Source organism: Orcinus orca, chromosome 10 (assembly GCF_937001465.1).
Source record: "Orcinus orca chromosome 10, mOrcOrc1.1, whole genome shotgun sequence".
In the NCBI taxonomy this organism is placed as follows: Eukaryota; Metazoa; Chordata; class Mammalia; order Artiodactyla; family Delphinidae; genus Orcinus; species Orcinus orca.
Genome location: NC_064568.1, coordinates 47,062,475 through 47,081,080, shown reverse-complemented (window position 1 = coordinate 47,081,080; position 18,606 = coordinate 47,062,475). Strand labels below are relative to the sequence as shown.

Here is an 18,606-nt window from a genome sequence, read left to right as displayed (position 1 = left end):
TGGGCTAATACACCTAAAGGTCCAGGACCCACGGGGGAACCAAGAATGGCTTATGAGAAGGCCAGAAGGTGAATCCCACCCCTGCCCCGGCAACCCCTGGTCCTTTTCTCACCCTCTTCTAGGGCCAGCCTGTCTCCCCACCTCTCACGGCCAGCGATGGTCCACCAGGCTCCAAATGGGAGCTCCGCTCAGCCCTGCCGGTGGTGTTCCCAAGGCTAGAGCCACTGCCGGGGCTCCTCCTCTGTCAGGCTCATGGGACTTGTCCTCACTCGCGTGCATCACATTCTCACTCAACTCCCTGATGGCAAAGAAGAAACCCTGATGTGTTCCTGACTGTGACTTCCTCGGGCTCAGGGAGTGTCACCTGAAGGGGCAGTAAACACTGTTCAACACAGAGCTGGCCCATCCTGGGAGGGTCACTGGCTCTTGAAGGAGACAGGGCCAGCTTTGGGACCAGGCCTCCTGTGAACACAGCTCACGACAGTGGGCACCCATTGTTCCAAAGGCCCAGTGGTGCCCAGCAGGCTGGAAGGAAGGACAGGTGCTCCAGGCCACCCCGGGCACTGGAAGCCACTCCAGCACCCACAGCTGTCTGGGACCAGGGCTTATCCATCCTGCTCTTGCCTCAGTCCAGACCCTGCCAGAGACTCTTACTTCCTGAGACATCCCCTCATGGCTTCTTCTGGCCTCAGGGGTCACAGAAGCACCTGGCTCCTTCCTCAGCACAGTGGTTCCTTGGACTCTCGTCTAAACAGATTCTACCTTTTGGGACCTGAGTTATGACTTTGCATCTCCCCTCCCTGACCTGTTTCCTGTCCTCTCAACAGCCAAGGCCTCTGCAAGGCTTCTGCTTCTTAGTCTCAAGCTTCAGGTAGATTTGGTATAACTTCCAGCAGCAGTGATGGGGGAATCCAGCCCAGCTCCAGGGGCAGGACTGAGCTTGGCTAAGGCCTTTGCGGTCCCCAGCTGCTCAGCGGCTCCTGCCATTGATGTCTATGCGTGAGGCAGTCAGCAGGAACTGCACCCCATGTTGAACTGCGAAAGTAAAAATGTTTTCCCAGTCAGGTAAAGCTTGGCTTCCTTTATCCATGCCTACCCTGTCCTCCAGCAGGAATATGGCAGGTCTCTGCAACCAGGCAGCTTTTTAACGGTTACAGAGCCGTTTCAAACTCCTCATTTCATCCCAGCCTCCTACCTGGAGTGGAAGAGAGGACTTACGTTCGGAGACGTTAGGGATTTGTCCTGAGTTGGAGGTAAGTGAGGGGCAGGGCCAGTCTAGAATGCTCTCTTCCCCAACAAGAGGTTTGGGAAAATAATCCCGTCCGCAGCGGCACGCCTCCTTCGTGTCCACCGGCCCGAGTCCAGCGAAACAAGCTCAGCAGGACCGGTATCCCAGGGTCTCGGAGGAACCCGCCCTTGAGCTGGTATGAGCCCCTCCTCTTCCAACGCCCTGCCCCTAGCCCTCCCACCCTGTCCGACCCCTTTCCCCGCCCCGGCACTCTCTCCTCCACGTCTCTGCTCTTGCCCATCCCCACCGCATATTCTCCCCGTGCGGGCCCCGGCCCCACGCCCACTGCCCCTACTCCCCAGCCCCGTGGCAGCCTTCCTCCTCCCCTTAAGGTGACCTCAGGCTGCAGCCCCTCCTCCGCTCACAATACACCCCCCGCCCCACCCCCCCCCCAGCGCCGGACTGCAGCCGCGTCCTCTCTCTCCCTCGCCCAGGACTGCGGAACCCGCCCTCTCCTCCATCCCCAGCAAGCCTGGCCCACCCCGCCCCTTCCGGCTATCCCCTCTTTCTCCGGCAGCTGCCCCTCCCCTGGGCCTCCACTCCCGGCTCATCCGGGCGCGAGCCTGTCTCTCCCAGCCCGCGGACCGTCGGCGACCTGAGAACGGCCCAGGGAAACGGCCGGGGTGGGAGCACTCGGCTGCCGGCTGCTACACCGCAGCTTCAGAAAGCAGGGAGGTGCCTCCCTCTTCGTGGTGCTTCCGCTCAGTTCCCCCTGCTGGACTCCGAGGAAAAGGGGAGGGCTGCGGGGCCAGGACCCAACTCGGCCCTTACTACAAAATGGATTTCAAACGGACCTATCTCAAAGACTAGGCGACATCACGGGAGAATGTATAATCTTGAAGAGGGCAAGTCTTTGATTTGACATTAAATCCTAAATATCCGAACAGCAAAAACTAAAGTAAAAGGACTAACTGTAAACTGGGGAAAATGTTTGCAACACATCTGGCAGATGAAAAGAGTAACTTCTTTACTACAGAATTGGTAGAAATAAATTCCTAAGAGGATCAACAACCAACAGAAAAACTTGTTAAGAACATGAACAAGCAATTCACACAAAAAAGAAATACACCTGGCTTTTAAACACAAGACATGATATTCAGTTTCACTCATAATTGAATGCAAATGAAAACCTGAGAGCATTTTTCACTTATCAGATCAGAAAAGACAAACAATAGTTCTATAGAGGAGTCAGGGAAATGAGCATTTTCCTACACATACTGTACTGGGAACTGCATTTGCAATTTCTATCAAAATGTCAAAAGTACCTACCCTTTATCAATATATCCTGCAGACAAAGTCGTGCACATACCAAGGACAGTGTGCCGGAATATTCAGCATGGCATTGTTTGCAAAAGCAAAAGATAGAAAAGAACCTACATGGCCACCAATAGGACCCTTGCTCATGAATCATGGTACATCCATACAACAGACTATCACACGGCAGTGAAAAAAAGAATGCGGTAGATCTTACGGGGTAACACTGAACCGTCTCCAAGACACACTAAGCTTAGTGAATCCTAAGCTCGTGTGTGTGTGTGTGTGTGTGTGTGTGTGTGTTTAAGGGAGAATACAAAAGACTCTAAATGCATGTCTGGAAGGATCCCCAAGAAACTGACAACAGTTATCTCTGGGGTGCTCCTACCTAGGGTACTCTGGACTGGGAGGGAGATGACTTTTTCATTGTCTGCTCTTGTACCACTGAACTTTTCACCCCAGGCAAGCCCTGTTCTTCCAATTAAACAAAGCACTTTTAGATGAGGAGAGGGGTTCATGGAGGCGCACTGAGAAAGTAGCTTCGGAAAAGGGAGAACGGGCTTTGGCCTCAGTTATTCTAATCCTCTGACTACTGACTTTGAAAATGGAGGTGAGAGAACTTCCCTCCTCAGGTGAGGTCAGAATGAGACAAGAAACATTTGGCATTTAGCACAGTGCCTAGCACACAGGAACCCCTCAACTAACAGAGCAGTTACAACCTTGCTATTGGCCCAGCAGGGGGACCTGGGTAGCCAAGTAGCCTGCTAGGACTTGGGTTTCCTCCTTCTACCCATGGCGACACAGGGTAGCCCCACAAAGAAACCAGGACCTCTCGGGCCTGGGTCAGGCCCCATCTGTCACAGGTCATGTCGTAGAGGGTGTGGAGGGCTGGATTTCTGGCTTGGGAATTTGCTGCTTGATCTTCCATGCCCCAAAGGCAGCCTGCTCATCCCCTCTGTCCCTTCTCCTCTGGCCCCTGGTGCTGCTTGGGTCAGAATCCCAGGGTCTCTCTCGGACTCTGACAAAAGCTGTCTATATGGTCTCCCGGATCCTTTCTCCCCTCACCAGCCCAGCCTCCACACTCCAGCCACAACTGCATGTCACAAACATTGGGGTTACATATATGCCCCAGCTGAATCCCTTCACCTGGCATTAGGTCCTTGGTAACTGGCCACCTTATTTCCCCAGACCCTTATTCTGCTGTTCCCCATGACCCATTCCATACCCCAAAAGGATGCCTTACCACTCCAAACAAGCCATGATCTTTTAATTAATTTTTCCCTTCTGATCATAAAAGTAATTCATGTTCATTGTAGAAAATGTGGACAATGCAGGAAAATTCAACTGCTGTTAATACCTGATGCACTTATTTCCTTCCAATCTTTTCTATACATGTACATTTAAGGAAACTAGGCTGTCTGTACACACCACTGAATTTTATACTTTGCTTTTTTTATTTAATATTATTGTGAACGTTTTATCACTAAATACTCTTTAAATTATGATTTTTAGTGGTTGCATAATATTCCATCACATTGTAATTTAATCATTCCACTGTTATTAGTCACTTGGGTTGTTTCCATTTTTGTAAAATATGGACATTGATAAGTATATATACCATTGTCAAAATATTCATTGTTAGGATAGCTTTCTAAAAGTGGTACTACTGTATCAAAGGATATCAACATTCTTTTTTAAATCGTTCAGCTTCCCCTAAAACAATAATGTATTAAAATTGTTTAAAATATATAAATAACAATGATGGGACAAGGGGAACAAATTTCTAGAAAATGGAAAATGGATGAAATGGTAACTGAGAAAGTTGGGTGGAGTGAGTGATGGCTTGAAACACTTGTTGAGGGCAATATAGTGGAAGGATGCAGCTGAAGTACCTGCCAAACCCCAGGTGACTTGGGACTTGGAAACCCCAGGTGCAACGAAGGGTGAGAGGGATAAGTGGGGCTAAAAATAAGGCATTAACTGAAGGTATGTAATAACATTTGATCCCCTTCTCTCCCACTCTAGAGAAGCACTTACATCATCCAAACCCCAGACAAAAACATCAGAGGATTTTTTGCTAAGAAAATGTAAGCACCCCATTCTGCATTCTGGCATTTAGAGGTCACCAGGGAAACAGCTTGCTCATTACCAACCACTCTAGAGGGAAGCCTTTTACTGAGCCAATCCCACTACCCACCTTCCCACCACACAGATACACCCACGTATTTGTGTGTGTGTGTATCACTAAGAATCACAACATATCTGAGGAAAGTCTCCAAAGACAGTCAACAAAATAAAGAGAAAAAAGGACCCAGAGCAGGCGAACGAAGATGGTGAGACAATTCGTGTGACAGAAGAGACTTTTCGGAAAATCCTTCTAATTACAATACTCAGATTTGAGAGGTATCTCTAAAATGAGAAAAGTACGCTACAAAAAAGGAACAAACTGAAAACAAGACTCTTAGAAATTAACTACTGCCAAAAATAAAAAAATTCACTAGAAAGGTTGAAAAATAATCAAGGAACTCTCCCAGAAAATGGCACAAGGAAATGGAAATACTAGAGAAAGTAGTTGACGATCAATCCAGAAGGTCCAACATTTGACTGACAGGAATTCCAGAAAGAGTGAAAATAGAAAAAAAAATATGGAAACGGAGAACTGTCACATAAATAACATGAGAAAATTTCCAAGAGTAGAAGTACCTGATTCGCTAGATTGAAAAATCTCAGAGTACATTAGGGAATTGAGTACATCAAGGATAAACAGGAGACTTTAAAAGCTTGAAAGGGGTGGGGAAACAGATCACAAAAATGTAAATTCTATTTATTGTCAAAGAAATAAGAATCAGACTGGAATCAGGCATCTCATTAGCAATATTGGATGTTATAAGTCAAGGAAGCAATGCCTACAAACTTTGGGGGAAATTTTTCAATCTAGAATTCCAGAGCCAAACTACCAATCAACTGTGAGGGCAGAGACAGTTGTTTTAGATATATAAGCACCCAACAATTTTGCCTTCCACATACTCTTTCTTGGCAAGTGACTTGACGTGCTGCAGTGAAATGAGTATGTAAACGAAGAAAGGAAGAATGTGGATTTTAGGATGCAATGGAGCCCACTGTAACAACTGGACAGTAGGCAGAGAGAACACGAAGGACAGGGACTTTCCCGGCGGTCCAGTGGTTAAGACTCCGTGCTTCCACTGCACGGGGTGTGGGTTCAATCCCTGGTTGGGGAACTAAGATTCCACATCCCACATGCTGCAGGGCATGGCCAAAAAAAAGGTTAAAAAAAAAAAGAACATCAAGGACAGACTAGAGCAGAAGGCTGGAGGTCTCTGGAAGGGATATATACAGGAGAAAGGGGGACTCAGAAGAGTGTCTAATTGGATGGAGAATTTGAAAATAACTGAGGATATGTTAAAAGCAACCAGTACAAGGGAAAAAGAAAGACAACCAGAAACTTCGGTAAAAATTAAATGCTGCTCCAAAAAGGAAATATAATCACAATAAACTACTTAGGTCTGCAGTGAACAACATTTACACAGTCATAATAACATTCATGCTGTTTATTTCAATTTTCAGAACAAATCAATAAACAAAGCATAAAAGACTATGGTTTCAGAACAGAATTCAAGAATTAGCAGACTTGACATTGTCAGAGGCAGAGAGGTGGACAAGGGGAGGAGACAGAAGCAGGGTGCATCCCCCATTCTACAAAATGGAGAATTGAGATACTGTTTACAGTTAATACAATAAAACTAAATTTGTAGTTACAATAAATAATTTATTTTTCCTGATTATAAAATTTTTGTTCCTTATAAAAAATATGGAAATTACTTTAAAAAAAACTTCTAATCACCCATAATTCCATTATCCCTAGGACCTGGGTTTGAGCCCAGGCTCTGCAATTTACCATTTGTATGGCTCTGAACAAGTCAACCATTTATAACATTTTCTTATATTTCCTTCATGTTTATCTATATACTTTCTCATAGTATACAGTGTACATAACATTATGTGAGAACTGTACTATATACACAATTTCGAATCCAGACTTTTTTCACTTTAAAGCATAAAGTAAAACTCTGGATACAAATATCATGCTCTTCGATACTTCTAAATATACTTCTTGGCCATAGGGCAGTCAGAGGTTTCCCAGAGATGGGCCTGAGCCAAATCTTAAAAGAAACCAAATGTTAGGCAAAGCAGACAGGGGCTGTGGGGTGTGGTGGTGAGGTATCACAGGCACCGAGGACAGTGTGAGCAAAGGCACGAGAAGAGCAAGCACGTGCCTCCAGGCTGCAGTAAAGGTGCGTGTGAAGTGAAGCGATGAGGCTGGGAAGAGCTCAGTAAATCATGCTGAGGGATCCAGACATCTTTCCCATGAGAGACATGAAAAGGGGGTATGGTAGGCCTTGTTTGCTTTGGCAACCCAGGACCTAGCACCATGTTTGCCACAAAGAGAGTGCATAATAAATATTTTTGTAATCAACGCATGATACATCGGAAGCCAGAAATGCCTCCTGGGTTTCCAGTCTGGGTGCTGGATAATGCCATTTGCTGAGGGAGGGAAGCCAGGAGAAGTAAGACTGAAAAGGTTATGTATCTGGGCAACATCCTCAGAGATTCCATAATCTGACCTCATTTTTTAAAAAGCCACCATTTTGTAGCATGTGAGGGCAATTATGTAGTGCATCCCCAGGTGTGACTTGAGGCCCTGGAGGCTCCACGGATTGGCCTCAGGGAATTTATATGCCTCCACAAATAAGCACAGAACTGAGAGTGCAATCCGAGTTTCTCCTGAAGAGGGTCCACAACCTCCATCAGATTCTCAAAGGGGTTGTGACCCCAGAAAAGTTAGGCACACAACGGGAGAAGTGACAGAAGTGGGAGAGGGATGACCACCTAGGGGAGGGAGGGGATCCAGAGCATAGAAAAAGGACTAGCTTCCTGAGCCTGGAGGAATTCACAGCCAATTATGTTTGAGAGGGGTGTGTGTGTACGCATGCTGATGAAGAATCTCTCCCCACCGAGCCTCCAAAGCACCTATACGTGATTTCACTTTCTCATCCCTGTGCTCCACGTAACATACATCTGTTGGTCTCATTTGAGGGTAAAAACAGACTTCTTGGCTCTACCCTTAATGCTCATCACTAGGTCTGACTCTGAGATCTATAAGACTGATAGCTCTTGGCAACTTAAGAAAATGGGGCTTCAGAGTTCCCATCTACTTCTGGCAAGACCAGCCCAGAAAGAAGGGAGATGACCCCAAGGAAAAGGAAAACCTAAGCCAAGTCTGACAACAAAGGGTAGTCACTCCTCTCCTATCAGAAACCCTGTAGAAAAAAGTGGGAGGTAATTTATTTTGAGGGCTGGAATTTAATTGGGAGGGAAAGTTTTTATGAGTTGGGGAAGGAACTGATCTGTCTAGTAACCTACTAGGCTCACAGGATTTGTGTAGGATCGGGGGTCCTGAACCTGGGTGCACATTGGTGGAAACCCAGACCTGGAGATGAAATATAAGCAAAAATGTAAAAAGTCATTTTGTTGAATGAGGAACAGAAAAGCATGTTACGTAGAACTTGGTTTGCTCATATAAATAAAATGTTTGGTATATTCACTTAAAATACAAATACAGGAAGTTAGGTCACAGAGTCCCAGCAGCCAAGGGTTGTCAGAGGCACGGAAGGCAATGTAGTTACATTGTTTTGCTGAAACAGAACAATGCGCATCCAGATCCTTGTATTGGAGTTCCCTTCCACCTTTGATCACACACATTTGTGACCTGCAGGTTTTACTTGTCTGTAGTGGCTCATTCCCCTTCTAAGTTTTAAAAAATACTGAGGCCTAAAATGGAAAAATTTCACGTGTCCTAGATGATTCTAACATGCAGCCAAGGTTAAAAACCACTGCTGTAAAACCGTGGGTCAGTGATTCCCAAACCTGGCTTTATATCACAATCACCTGGACAGCTCTTCTGAGCTCCCTATGAATAGAAATCTCTAGCCAGGATATCACAATCAGTCATGACTGAGTATTCATTTATGAGAATAAATATACAGCATGTGGCTCAAACAGTTTAACCATCTTAATGATCACAAATCCCAGCTGATACCTTTCAGGAAAGCACACTTTTGGCCTCTTGGTGGGTCAGGGTCACGGATCTACCTCAAATCTTCAGACCTGCTCACCCTCTCTAAGCCTCCTGATCATGCAGGGGGAAAAACCTAACTTGTTCCTAATCTCAGCGGAGACATGTGGTGTTATCTTTGGGTCTTTCCACTCCCAGACAGGGGACAGAAAGAGTCACTACCAGGGTCTGTGAGGGCATGAGCATTTCTTTTTTTTTTTTTGGCGGTACACGGGCCTCTCACTGTTGTGGCCTCTCCCGTTGCGGAGCACAGGCTCCGGACGCGCAGGCTCAGTGGCCATGGCTCACGGGCCCAGCGGCATGTGGGATCTTCCTGGACCAGGGCACGAACCCGTGTCCCCTGCATCGGCAGGCGGACTCTCAACCACTGCACCACCAGGGAAGCCCCGCATGAGCATTTTTGATTCTTACTTTTGAACTGTATTGATGTTTTTGTATTTGTGTCTATATGATTTAGAATGAAACTGGGAGAAGTTGTCACACATGCTTTGATGAAAGACTGTGGTTAAAGGGGGGAAAAAAGTTAATAAGCTTTCTTGTGTATGCCTTCTGTATGTGAAAGTGCTCTGTAAACTACAAAACGCTATGCTAACTAATATTTAGTCTTGTAGAAATGACACTATAAATGCGTGGACTTATGCACGAGAGGTGCCCCCAATTGCTTTCACCAGGTATAGCATTTATGATAAACACTCTTGCTTGCTGAGAGCGGGAGTGGAGACAGACCCAGAAATTAGGAGACTCAAACTCCAGCCTTAGATTTGCTGCTTGCTGGGCACACTGCCTAAGGCAAACCCCCAAATCTGTCACCTCAGCTTCCTCACCTATATATATATGTACCTTTTCTATATACCCTTTTCTCAGGCTTTCCCACAGATCTGGGTGGGGTTACAGGTGGTGAGACATGGGATAAACATAGAAGAACAGAGGGAACCTGGATTTAGGACCTGGGCCTGAATACAGGCTGTCACTTGTTACTTGGTCTTGTGTTAAATGACCTCTCTCAGGTAAAGGGGGCAAACACCTCTTTCAGTGTTACAAGGATTAAGGTAATGATCTATCTGAAAGTATGAGGTAAGTGCCGGGTATCATGACTCTACACATGAAGGTACACAGACAAAGAATCAAGTTCTATATAAATACAAGGCAATATTATTACATAACTCTATCTATTGCATAGTTGTAGAAATTGTTTTTCGGGAGTAAAGGCTCAATGGTAACAAAGGTATCTTACCTTAGCCAGTTTCTTCATCCCTCTAAAAGTTTGCATATTCCAATACCTTTGAACTTCTTAAAAAAAAAATGAAGACCTTAGGAATCCCACTCTGCTTCCTCCCTCTCTTTTCATTTCCCTCTTGGCTCCTCTCAGAATTAGAAGGGCTCCATTATTTCTTCTAAAGACCATCCAGAAAGTGACAATGACACCCAACTGAGCCCCCTGCTTGGGCCTGAGCAGAATGAGAGCAGAGACAAAGCGGGCATACCTCCAGGGAAGCTTTATTCTCTGATGCCTCTATCTGGGAAGGGGGCTGCTAGCAGCGTCTCACTCAAACGGAATGCAATGGCAACTGGGGTTAAGTTATGGGAAGAGCTGTTGACCTTAGCAAAGGGACATAGCCCAGCAGCGTCTGTGGCTGTCTCCATCAGTCCTCAATTCCTTGACCATGCAGGCTGGGAAACGGTCAGAAGAGACTCTCGTCAGAGGTCCCCAGAGCTTTACCACACCAACGTTCATGAGGTACAGATGATGAGGGAAACGAATGTTTCCTACTTCCATCCATGTTAGGAGCAGTAGATGGTTAGTAGGGTGTTTTTGTTTTTTTTTAATTACCTAGGGAATGGAAAACCTATAAATGTTCATAGGTGAGTTGTTGGTGAACTGCTACCCCAAGTGGTTTCCTTAATGAGTCACTGCTTAACCCAAAATATTAGAATACAAGGTTCAAAGCTCCGGAATTCCATCAGGCAGACCTCCACCAGTAACCTGCCCATTGCCCAAGAAATTACCAGAGTTTTCAAAAACAAAGTTAAGTGAAAAATGCCTTTCCCCCAAAGGGATCTTTATCACTGAGCTCTGTATGATCCATTTCTAAGAAAGCCACATTCCACTTCAGACACCATGACCACTTGGGGCACCAAGTGAAAAACAAAATCCTTGCCTCGAGGCCTTCATTTTCATTTTCTTTAAATTAGCCTCTGAAATGCCCCTCTTGTGTTTTGCGCTGCACTCCTGAAAACTATTACTTTTAAGGACAGAGCAGGCCTCGTTTTCACCAAGGAGGAGAAAACAGCCAAGAGGTGTCTGACTTGCGGGGGGGGGGGGTGGGGGGGGGTGGGGCGGGAGGTTCTGACTGGCGCCTGGAGGTCTCCCTCGTCCCTCTATGTGCTCTCAACGAGATGGGTTCTGTGGTGGCGCATGAGGTGTGAGTTGGAGATGAAAGCCGCGCCGCACTTGGCACACTCGTAGGGCTTCTCCCCGGTGTGGGTTCTCTGGTGCACGGTGAGGCTCGACCTCTGCCGGAAGGCCTTGCCACACTCGCTGCATGTGTACGGCTTCTCCCCATTATGGATCCTCTGATGAATCAGCAGGTACGAGCTGCAGGTGAAGGCCTTCCCGCACTCATTACACACATACGGAAGGTCCCCGCTGTGAATCCTCTGGTGCACGATAAGGCAAGAGAGCTGACTGAAGGCCTTCCCACACTCGCTGCAGTCGTAAGGTTTCTCCGCGGTGTGGATTCGCTGGTGCACGATAAGGTGTGAAAAACAACTAAAGGCTTTTCCACACTCTTTGCACTCGTATGGCTTCTCACCAGTATGGCTTCGCTGATGCACGATAAGATTTGCGCTCTGTGTGAAGGCTTTGCCGCAGTCATTACAGGCAAAGGGCTTCTCCCCGGTGTGGATCCTCTGGTGGACAATGAGGTTTGAGCTTCGAGTAAATGTTTTCCCACACTCGTTACATTCATAGCATTTTTCTGTAATGTGGACTTTCTGGTGCCGGGCAAGTTGTGAGCTGTAACTGAAGGCTTTCTCGCATTCACTGCACTTAAAGGTTTTCTCTAAGGAGTGGATTTTTTGATGTACAGTCAGATTTGAACTCTGAGTGAAGGCTTTCCCACACTTTGAACAAACATACGGTTTCTGTCCAGTGTGGATTCGCTGATGCACAACAAGGTTTGCGCTCTGAATGAAGGCCTTCCCACACTCATGACATTCGAAGGGTTTCTCTCCAGTGTGGATTCGCTGATGCACTACAAGGTTTGCGCTCTGACTAAAACCTTTCCCACACACGCTACATGTAAAAGGTTTCTGCCCAGCCTGGCTTTTCTGATTTTTAACAGAGCCAGAACCAAGGCTATATCTCTCCTCAGATTTGTGACACTTCTGGTCTTCTTCTTCTTTGAAGTTTTCAGGTATGTGACAGTCCTTCACTGTCACTTGTCTGAAATCTTTCTTTTCCGTCTTTATTCTCTGCCTTTTTAACATGTTCCCTTTTTCACAGCCTTCTCCTAATTCAGGTCCTGGAGGGTCAACTTTCTGGATTCTTCCTGATATTATGAAAGGTTTTTCTGCTTCATCACATATCTCAGTTTTTGGAACCAATAACTGTGGGTTCTTGGTTTCAGCACCTGAAACAGCAAACAGAAAAAATAAATGTCAGATTTTTTTGGCCTAGAAAAAGAATAGGATAGTCAAGTCGTAACGGTCAGGAAGCGTGTGACTTCAGCTGTGAGCTGCAGGTCATGCAGCAACTGCACAGGGGAATCTAATGTCCAAAGACATCCTACTGGCACAGGCCAGGGCAACTCTCCAGCCAGTAAGATGAGTGGGTGGGACAGGGATGTTGTGAGGCACAAACCAATACTGGGCAAGGAGGACAGCCCAGTTTGGTTGCCAGGCTAAGGCCATCACAGTCATTCAGAAAGAAGGGCAATGTCAGAGAAAGGGAATGCCTGAGCACTGGATACAGCAAAGTCCCGAATGCGACAACAACAAAAAACCCTGAAAGGCTAATCTCTTTCTGGTTATTTCTATTACTACTGCTCTGATTTCTCAATCTACTCCACTTTTCTCCCTGCAGTTTAAAACTGCTATTACATCTTCTTTTCTTCCTTCTTATCTTACTTTCTCCCTGTTACCTCTTTCCCCTACTGCCTCTCCACCCTTCCTTTCCTGGTTTTTATGTAAAAACATTTTTTGTTTGTGAAATATTCTGAATTTTTCTAGATGTATAAAGGACATAAAAATAAGTTATGCTTAAAAGCTTAAAAACTTGGCTTTAAATGTATAAACTTTAATAAATTCAATATTAATGAATACATACCAAACTGTAGATAAAACTCACAAACATTAACATCAAAATTTCCTAAGTATTTTCATGTATATTATACAATTTTATCATCAAGATGAAACTGTTCTCCTTCACTTGTATGGAAGCTAAAAAAGGGCAAGGCTGTTCTTACTCACTGCTATATCCCTAGCACCTGTCACACTGCCGGCACCCAGGAAGCAGGCCCCCAACGAATCCTGTATTTACTGAATCAATGCACCCCACTTTATAGAATAGGAAATGGACGTCCAGAAGAGAAAGGATTTGCTCAAGGTCAAAGAGTTATCAGAGGTAGGGCAGCAACTACACTCGTGACTCCCTCTCAATTCCTAGAGCTCAGTGAGCTCGCTATTACATATATATATATATATATATATATATATTTTTTTTTTTTTAAATATTTATTCATTTGGCTGCACCGGGTCTTCGTTGTGGCATGTGGGATCTTCGCTGCAGTGTGCAGGGTCTTTAGTTGCGGTATGCAGGTGCTTAGTTCTGGCCTGTGGGATCTAGTTCCCTGACCAGGGTTTGAACCTGGGCCCCCTGCATTGGGAGCTCAGAGTCTTAACTGCTGGACCACCAGGGAAGTCCCTCGCCATTACCTATTACAACAGAAATGGCTGGCAGAAAGATGAGTCCTGGCTAGGAATAGCAGAGAAAGAAAACAGTGGTCATTCCTGGTGGATGGGGGCAGCTGCTGGAGTTAAGACTATAAATGACTGACTGATAAAGCAAGGAAACAGAAAAGAAGTGATACAGAGGGGAACACTTCAGAGACAATGGAGCACAAAGCAGAAAGCGGGAAACAGAAGCTGCTGAGAGTTTGGGGAATTAAAGAAGAGACAAGAAAATGAAAGGTGGCAATCCTAGCCTTCCCTACAACACTGGTTTAAGAAACTGACTTGGTTTGCAAATGCCTGAGTAATTGGCTAGGGAGGAGAATAGGTTCAGGATATTCAGGCACAGCCCTATACTCATAGCATATGAGTACCAGAGGGGCCTTGGCAGTCATCCAGGGATTGCTTCCACAACACAGGACTCATGGCTACCACACTGTTGACCCACAGTTACATGTCACTCCTTCACAGGCAAGCTTCCGCCACTGCTAGCCAGACACATCCTGAGTCCCAGCTTAGAGAACCAGGTGATAAGCCAGCCATCAGTAGCCTCCATGAAGACCTAGCTTTAAACCTCATCATGGCTGACGCAAGTGCTCAAAATCCTCTAGAATCTGCACAAAGATCTATGAAAACAGAACACCTCCAGGGCATTTCCTCAAAATATCACCACAAAAGGTGACCCTTCCTACCTTAGCCAGCTTCTCTTGCAGGCTCACCAAGCTACAATAAACACGAAGCATACTGAAGAGGACACGTGTCTACACGGGTGAATAAATATGAAACTTGCTGAACAATAAATGTGATTAAAAGGTAAATTTGGAGTTCACCTGTGTTTGTCTGGTGTCTTGAGACTGTGTGCAAAATAAGCCATTTCCTGTGACAAATGCATAGGCATCTTTCAGTATTCCTCTGTCCAGCTCTCCTTGACACTTTCAACACCTCAATACTCTCTGTTGCTGAGGTTAGGAGACGAGACCACCAGTCTCTGAAAAGATTTTGAGAAACCTCAATGGTCAGATTCTGAATTGAGGTTGAACCTCACCTAGACAGGTCATGCTCCCATGAGTCTCCAGTAGCTCCCTCTTGGCCAGAGTCTCTGGTAATGAGGAGCTGCCGGGGGTTGATGCAGCAGACGCCTCCTGTGTTGGTTTCAGGATGACAGCCATGTCCCAGAACACGTTCTGACCCTAGAAACAAGCAGGCACAGGTGGGTTTATGAGGAGACTGTCACTGGGAGATGGTACAATTATAGCTTTGAGGTTGAGAACATAAGCACCCGTTCTTGGAGACCGTAAAATAAAAAATTAAAAAAAAAAAAGAAAAATACCAAACATTTAAAGATAAAGAAAGGAAAAGGAAGCCAGAGTCTTCCCTAATTCCCAAGGTGGGGTGGGCAGAGAAGCAAGCCTGTTATCTTCCTCCTGATCATTTTGATTTCATCTCATTGTCCACTTCAGCACCCAAACCTAACTTGCCAGTGAGAGCACAAGACAAGAGAGCATATGGGGAGATTCTCCAGAGTACACTTTCCCAAGGTCTAAAGATCAAAGAAGCAAGGTTCTAATCATATTATTACAGAGAGGCTTTGGGGAACCTCAGGCCTCATTTGGCTAGTGATGGAAAGGTGTGTGTTTGAAAACATACAGCCTCACAAACTCAAATCGTGGTCTGCAGATCAGCAGAATCACCATCACCTGGGAGCTTGTGAGACCTGCAGAATCTCGGACCACACCCCAGACCTCCTGAATCAGAATCTGCATTTTAACAAGATCCCCTCCCCCACATCCTGGTGATTCCTATGCATATTAAAGTTTGAGAAGTACAGGTTAGAGTTATCAAATCCTGCCTGGAATCACCTGAAGAGTTTTTTTTTTAAATACAGAGGTCTGGGTCCCATCCCCCAGAGATACTGGTTTAACTGACATAAGGTATGGCATGGGTATCATGATTTGATAAGAAGCTCCCCAGGTAATTGCAAACTGTAGCACAGTTTGAGAAGCACTGGTTTATAGAAAGTACCAAGTGTCACATCAATAGAATAATATAATGTTTCAATTATACTGCAAAAGTCTAGAGGCCAGAGCCCTCACCAGACAACAAGACTACAGATGTGGGAGCAGAGGGATAGGGTCCCCTCTGAAATCACTTGAGATCTTTAGCTGTCTCCTTCCTCCCTCCTCCCAGACCATTGTTTACCTTTTCCTCCTGTTCTGATACATCGAGGCCTGTCTGAGGACACTCCCCAGGAGCCCAGACTTTGATGTTTTTAGAATGCACTTGTTGGCTGGATGCCTGACCCACGAAGGTTTCCTCCTCTTCCTCTTCCTTTTTCACTGTCACTGGGCCCCAAGGGGCCAGGGTCATGGCCTCTCTCAATTCTGTAGTCATCCTCTCTGCTCAGGAGGGGAACTCCTATAGCTGGGGGCTGCCCAGCAGAAGCCAAGCCCCATCTAATCTTTAAGTCTCAAAACTTCTTCTTGAGTTTCTTCCCGGGGCCAGGATGAGTAATGTCTACTGAGAAATCAGAAAACACTGTTAGCAGTAGAGCAGAGGTTTGCCTGGATGCCACCAAGCCCACAAGCCAATTTCACCAGTGTCTAGGCAGCAGCCACTACCGCTACAGGGTCTGCTCTACTCCTCAAGAGGATGGAAGGAGTTGTAAAGTATACAAGCAATTTATCCCATAATAATCACATTACAAACACCTTTATATAATATTTATTGATTTTCCCTCTGATTATAAAGTTAATATATTTTAATTGTAAAAACTTAAAAAATACAGAAAATGATTATGAAAAATTACCCCTGGTTCATCTCCAAAGAGATAATCGCTGTTTACTAAAGAATTTAAGATATTTCTTTTAAGGAAAAAACCTCTAACCATACTGACAATTATGACTTAAACTTCTGAACTATGGTTTCTTTTTAAGAAAAGACATTACAATGCAAAGCTTTTCGTTTGCTTGGTTGTTTTTTTTTAATCACCAAGGACAATAGCATGAACAAAAGACTGCAACCTGAACTGTTTGCTTTTTGAACTCACTTTCTATGTTTCACAATAGTCTTAGATAGATGTTTCAATATAAGTACATATAGCACCACCTCCTTCTACCATGGTACTCTAAGTTACAGCTACATTATAATTTACTTAACCAGCCCCTATTTATTTATTTTAAAGTATTTATTTATTTGGTTGTGCCAGGTCTTACTTGTGGCTCGCTGATTCCTTAGTTGTGTCATGAAAACTCTTAGTTGCGGCATGCATGTGGAATCTAATTCCCTGACCAGGGATCAAACCCGGGCCCCCTAACCACTGTGCCACCAGGGAAGTCCCCAGCCCCTATTTATTAGCCACTGCTTTAGTAAAAGGACTTTTGTTTCCAGTTTATTTTCTTAATAATTGTTAAGATTCTTTTCATGCAAATAGTTTTTTTCTGCTGCTGAGTTATTCCTTTACAATAGTGGGATTACTGATTGAAGGATTTTATGAGTGACATGTATTGCCAAATTGCTTTCTTTTTTTTTTTCTATTTTATTTTTTAAAATATTTATTTATTTGGCTGCGCCGGGACTTCATTGCAACATGCACATCTTTTAGTTGCAGCACGCAGGATCTGACCTGACCAGGGATCAACCCGGGCCCCCTGCATTGGGAGCAAGGAATTTTAACCACTGGACCACCAGGGAAGTTCCCCAAATTGCTTTCTAAAAGGACTGCACCAAATCATACCACCACCAACTTAACAGTACCCCTGTATCATAGCCAAGCCAACAGATTTTTTTTTTGATTTGTGAGTAAAATAACCTTACCATTTTAGTTGATTATGAAGAAACTGAAAATTTCCTATTCCCCTTTAGATGTCTTATTAGGGAAAAAAGTGCTACATTTCATTAAGTCCCTTTTTGCTGCTACTGAAGTGATCACATACTTTATCCTACATTAACGTACTGGCAACTTATTGTATACACTGCATCTCTTCAATAGTGCAATATTTTCAGTCCTGCAACACATCTTAATTCTGGAGAATTATTCTTTCCATGACTAGCTGAATTCTACCAGGGAGGAAGGCCCTTAACACTCGTTTCACCTATCTATACGCAAGATTGCCTACTTTGAGTATTGTCATCAGACTGCTGATCAAACTCTAATCGGCCTCCAGCCCTAGAGAGCAAAGTCTCCTAACAAGGGTTTCCTTTCAATGTCCTTTCCCTAGTTCCAAACGTGGCAACGCATCTCCTCCTTCTCCAGGCCCCACGCAGCCCTGTTGTGGGGTCGACCCTGGCCCCTTGGGCGGTCCGTGTCCAACCTCCCGCGGGCTAGGCCCCCATAAGTAGGCGAGAGCCGAGTTTCCGAGGTGGCGGGGCGCGGAGCCGCCTCCGGACAGACAGGGCTGGATCCCCGAGGGGAGGACGGGGCTAGCGGACCCTGGGATGGCCCCTCCCTCACCACCGACGTTCGCGCCCAGGCCACGCCAACCCCGCTCACCACGCGCGGAGAAGAAGCCCGGCCGGAGCTCGCGGGCTCTGGAGCAGAAGGCAAGCGGCCGCGACCCCTGCGCCTACCGGCGCGAGAACAATGACCGGACAGGAAGTGCCTGGGGATGGGCTTCCGGCTCCCCAAGTCGCCAGGCCAGCCTCTCTAGGAATCTCGGAGGTGCTGTCTTCTCGTTGGGTGTCCAATATCGCTACCGACCAGTGATGGGGGCAAAAGCGCCTAGAGGAAGAGTGCAGGTGGATTGGGGAACTGAGCCTCAGAGCGCGGGGCATCCCTAGGTCGGGTAAGGCCACTTAACCGAGGCGCGCACCCGACAGCCTGAAGCTACAAAGCATCCATCTGTGGAAGACCCTGATAATTTTGCCCTAAATGTTCTGGAAATATCAAACAGTACAGAGAATGGTACAACGAATGCCTGTATCCTCCTTCTGTACTCAACAATTAACACTTTGCTATATTTGC

At 45.7% G+C, this 18,606-nt stretch overlaps 1 protein-coding gene across 2 annotated transcripts; it reads right to left on the bottom strand.

The window, feature by feature from the left end:
- Positions 1-6,093: 6,093 nt before the first annotated feature.
- On the bottom strand, positions 6,094-18,247 carry ZNF35 (zinc finger protein 35). 2 transcript variants are annotated; one of them, XM_049693652.1, is made up of 4 exons: positions 18,136-18,247; positions 15,846-16,163; positions 14,692-14,836; positions 6,094-12,328 (listed from the first exon to the last, which is right to left on the bottom strand). In XM_049693652.1, the coding sequence occupies exons 2-4, from the start codon at positions 16,035-16,037 to the stop codon at positions 11,076-11,078; spliced, it is 1,590 nt and encodes a 529-aa protein (XP_049549609.1). In that variant the 5' UTR covers positions 16,038-16,163; positions 18,136-18,247; the 3' UTR covers positions 6,094-11,075. The 2 variants fall into 2 exon arrangements, with proteins under 2 accessions (XP_049549609.1, XP_033257992.1); XM_033402101.2 differs by having other exon boundaries at positions 15,846-16,160; positions 18,136-18,235.
- Between the last annotated feature and the right edge of the window lie 359 nt (positions 18,248-18,606).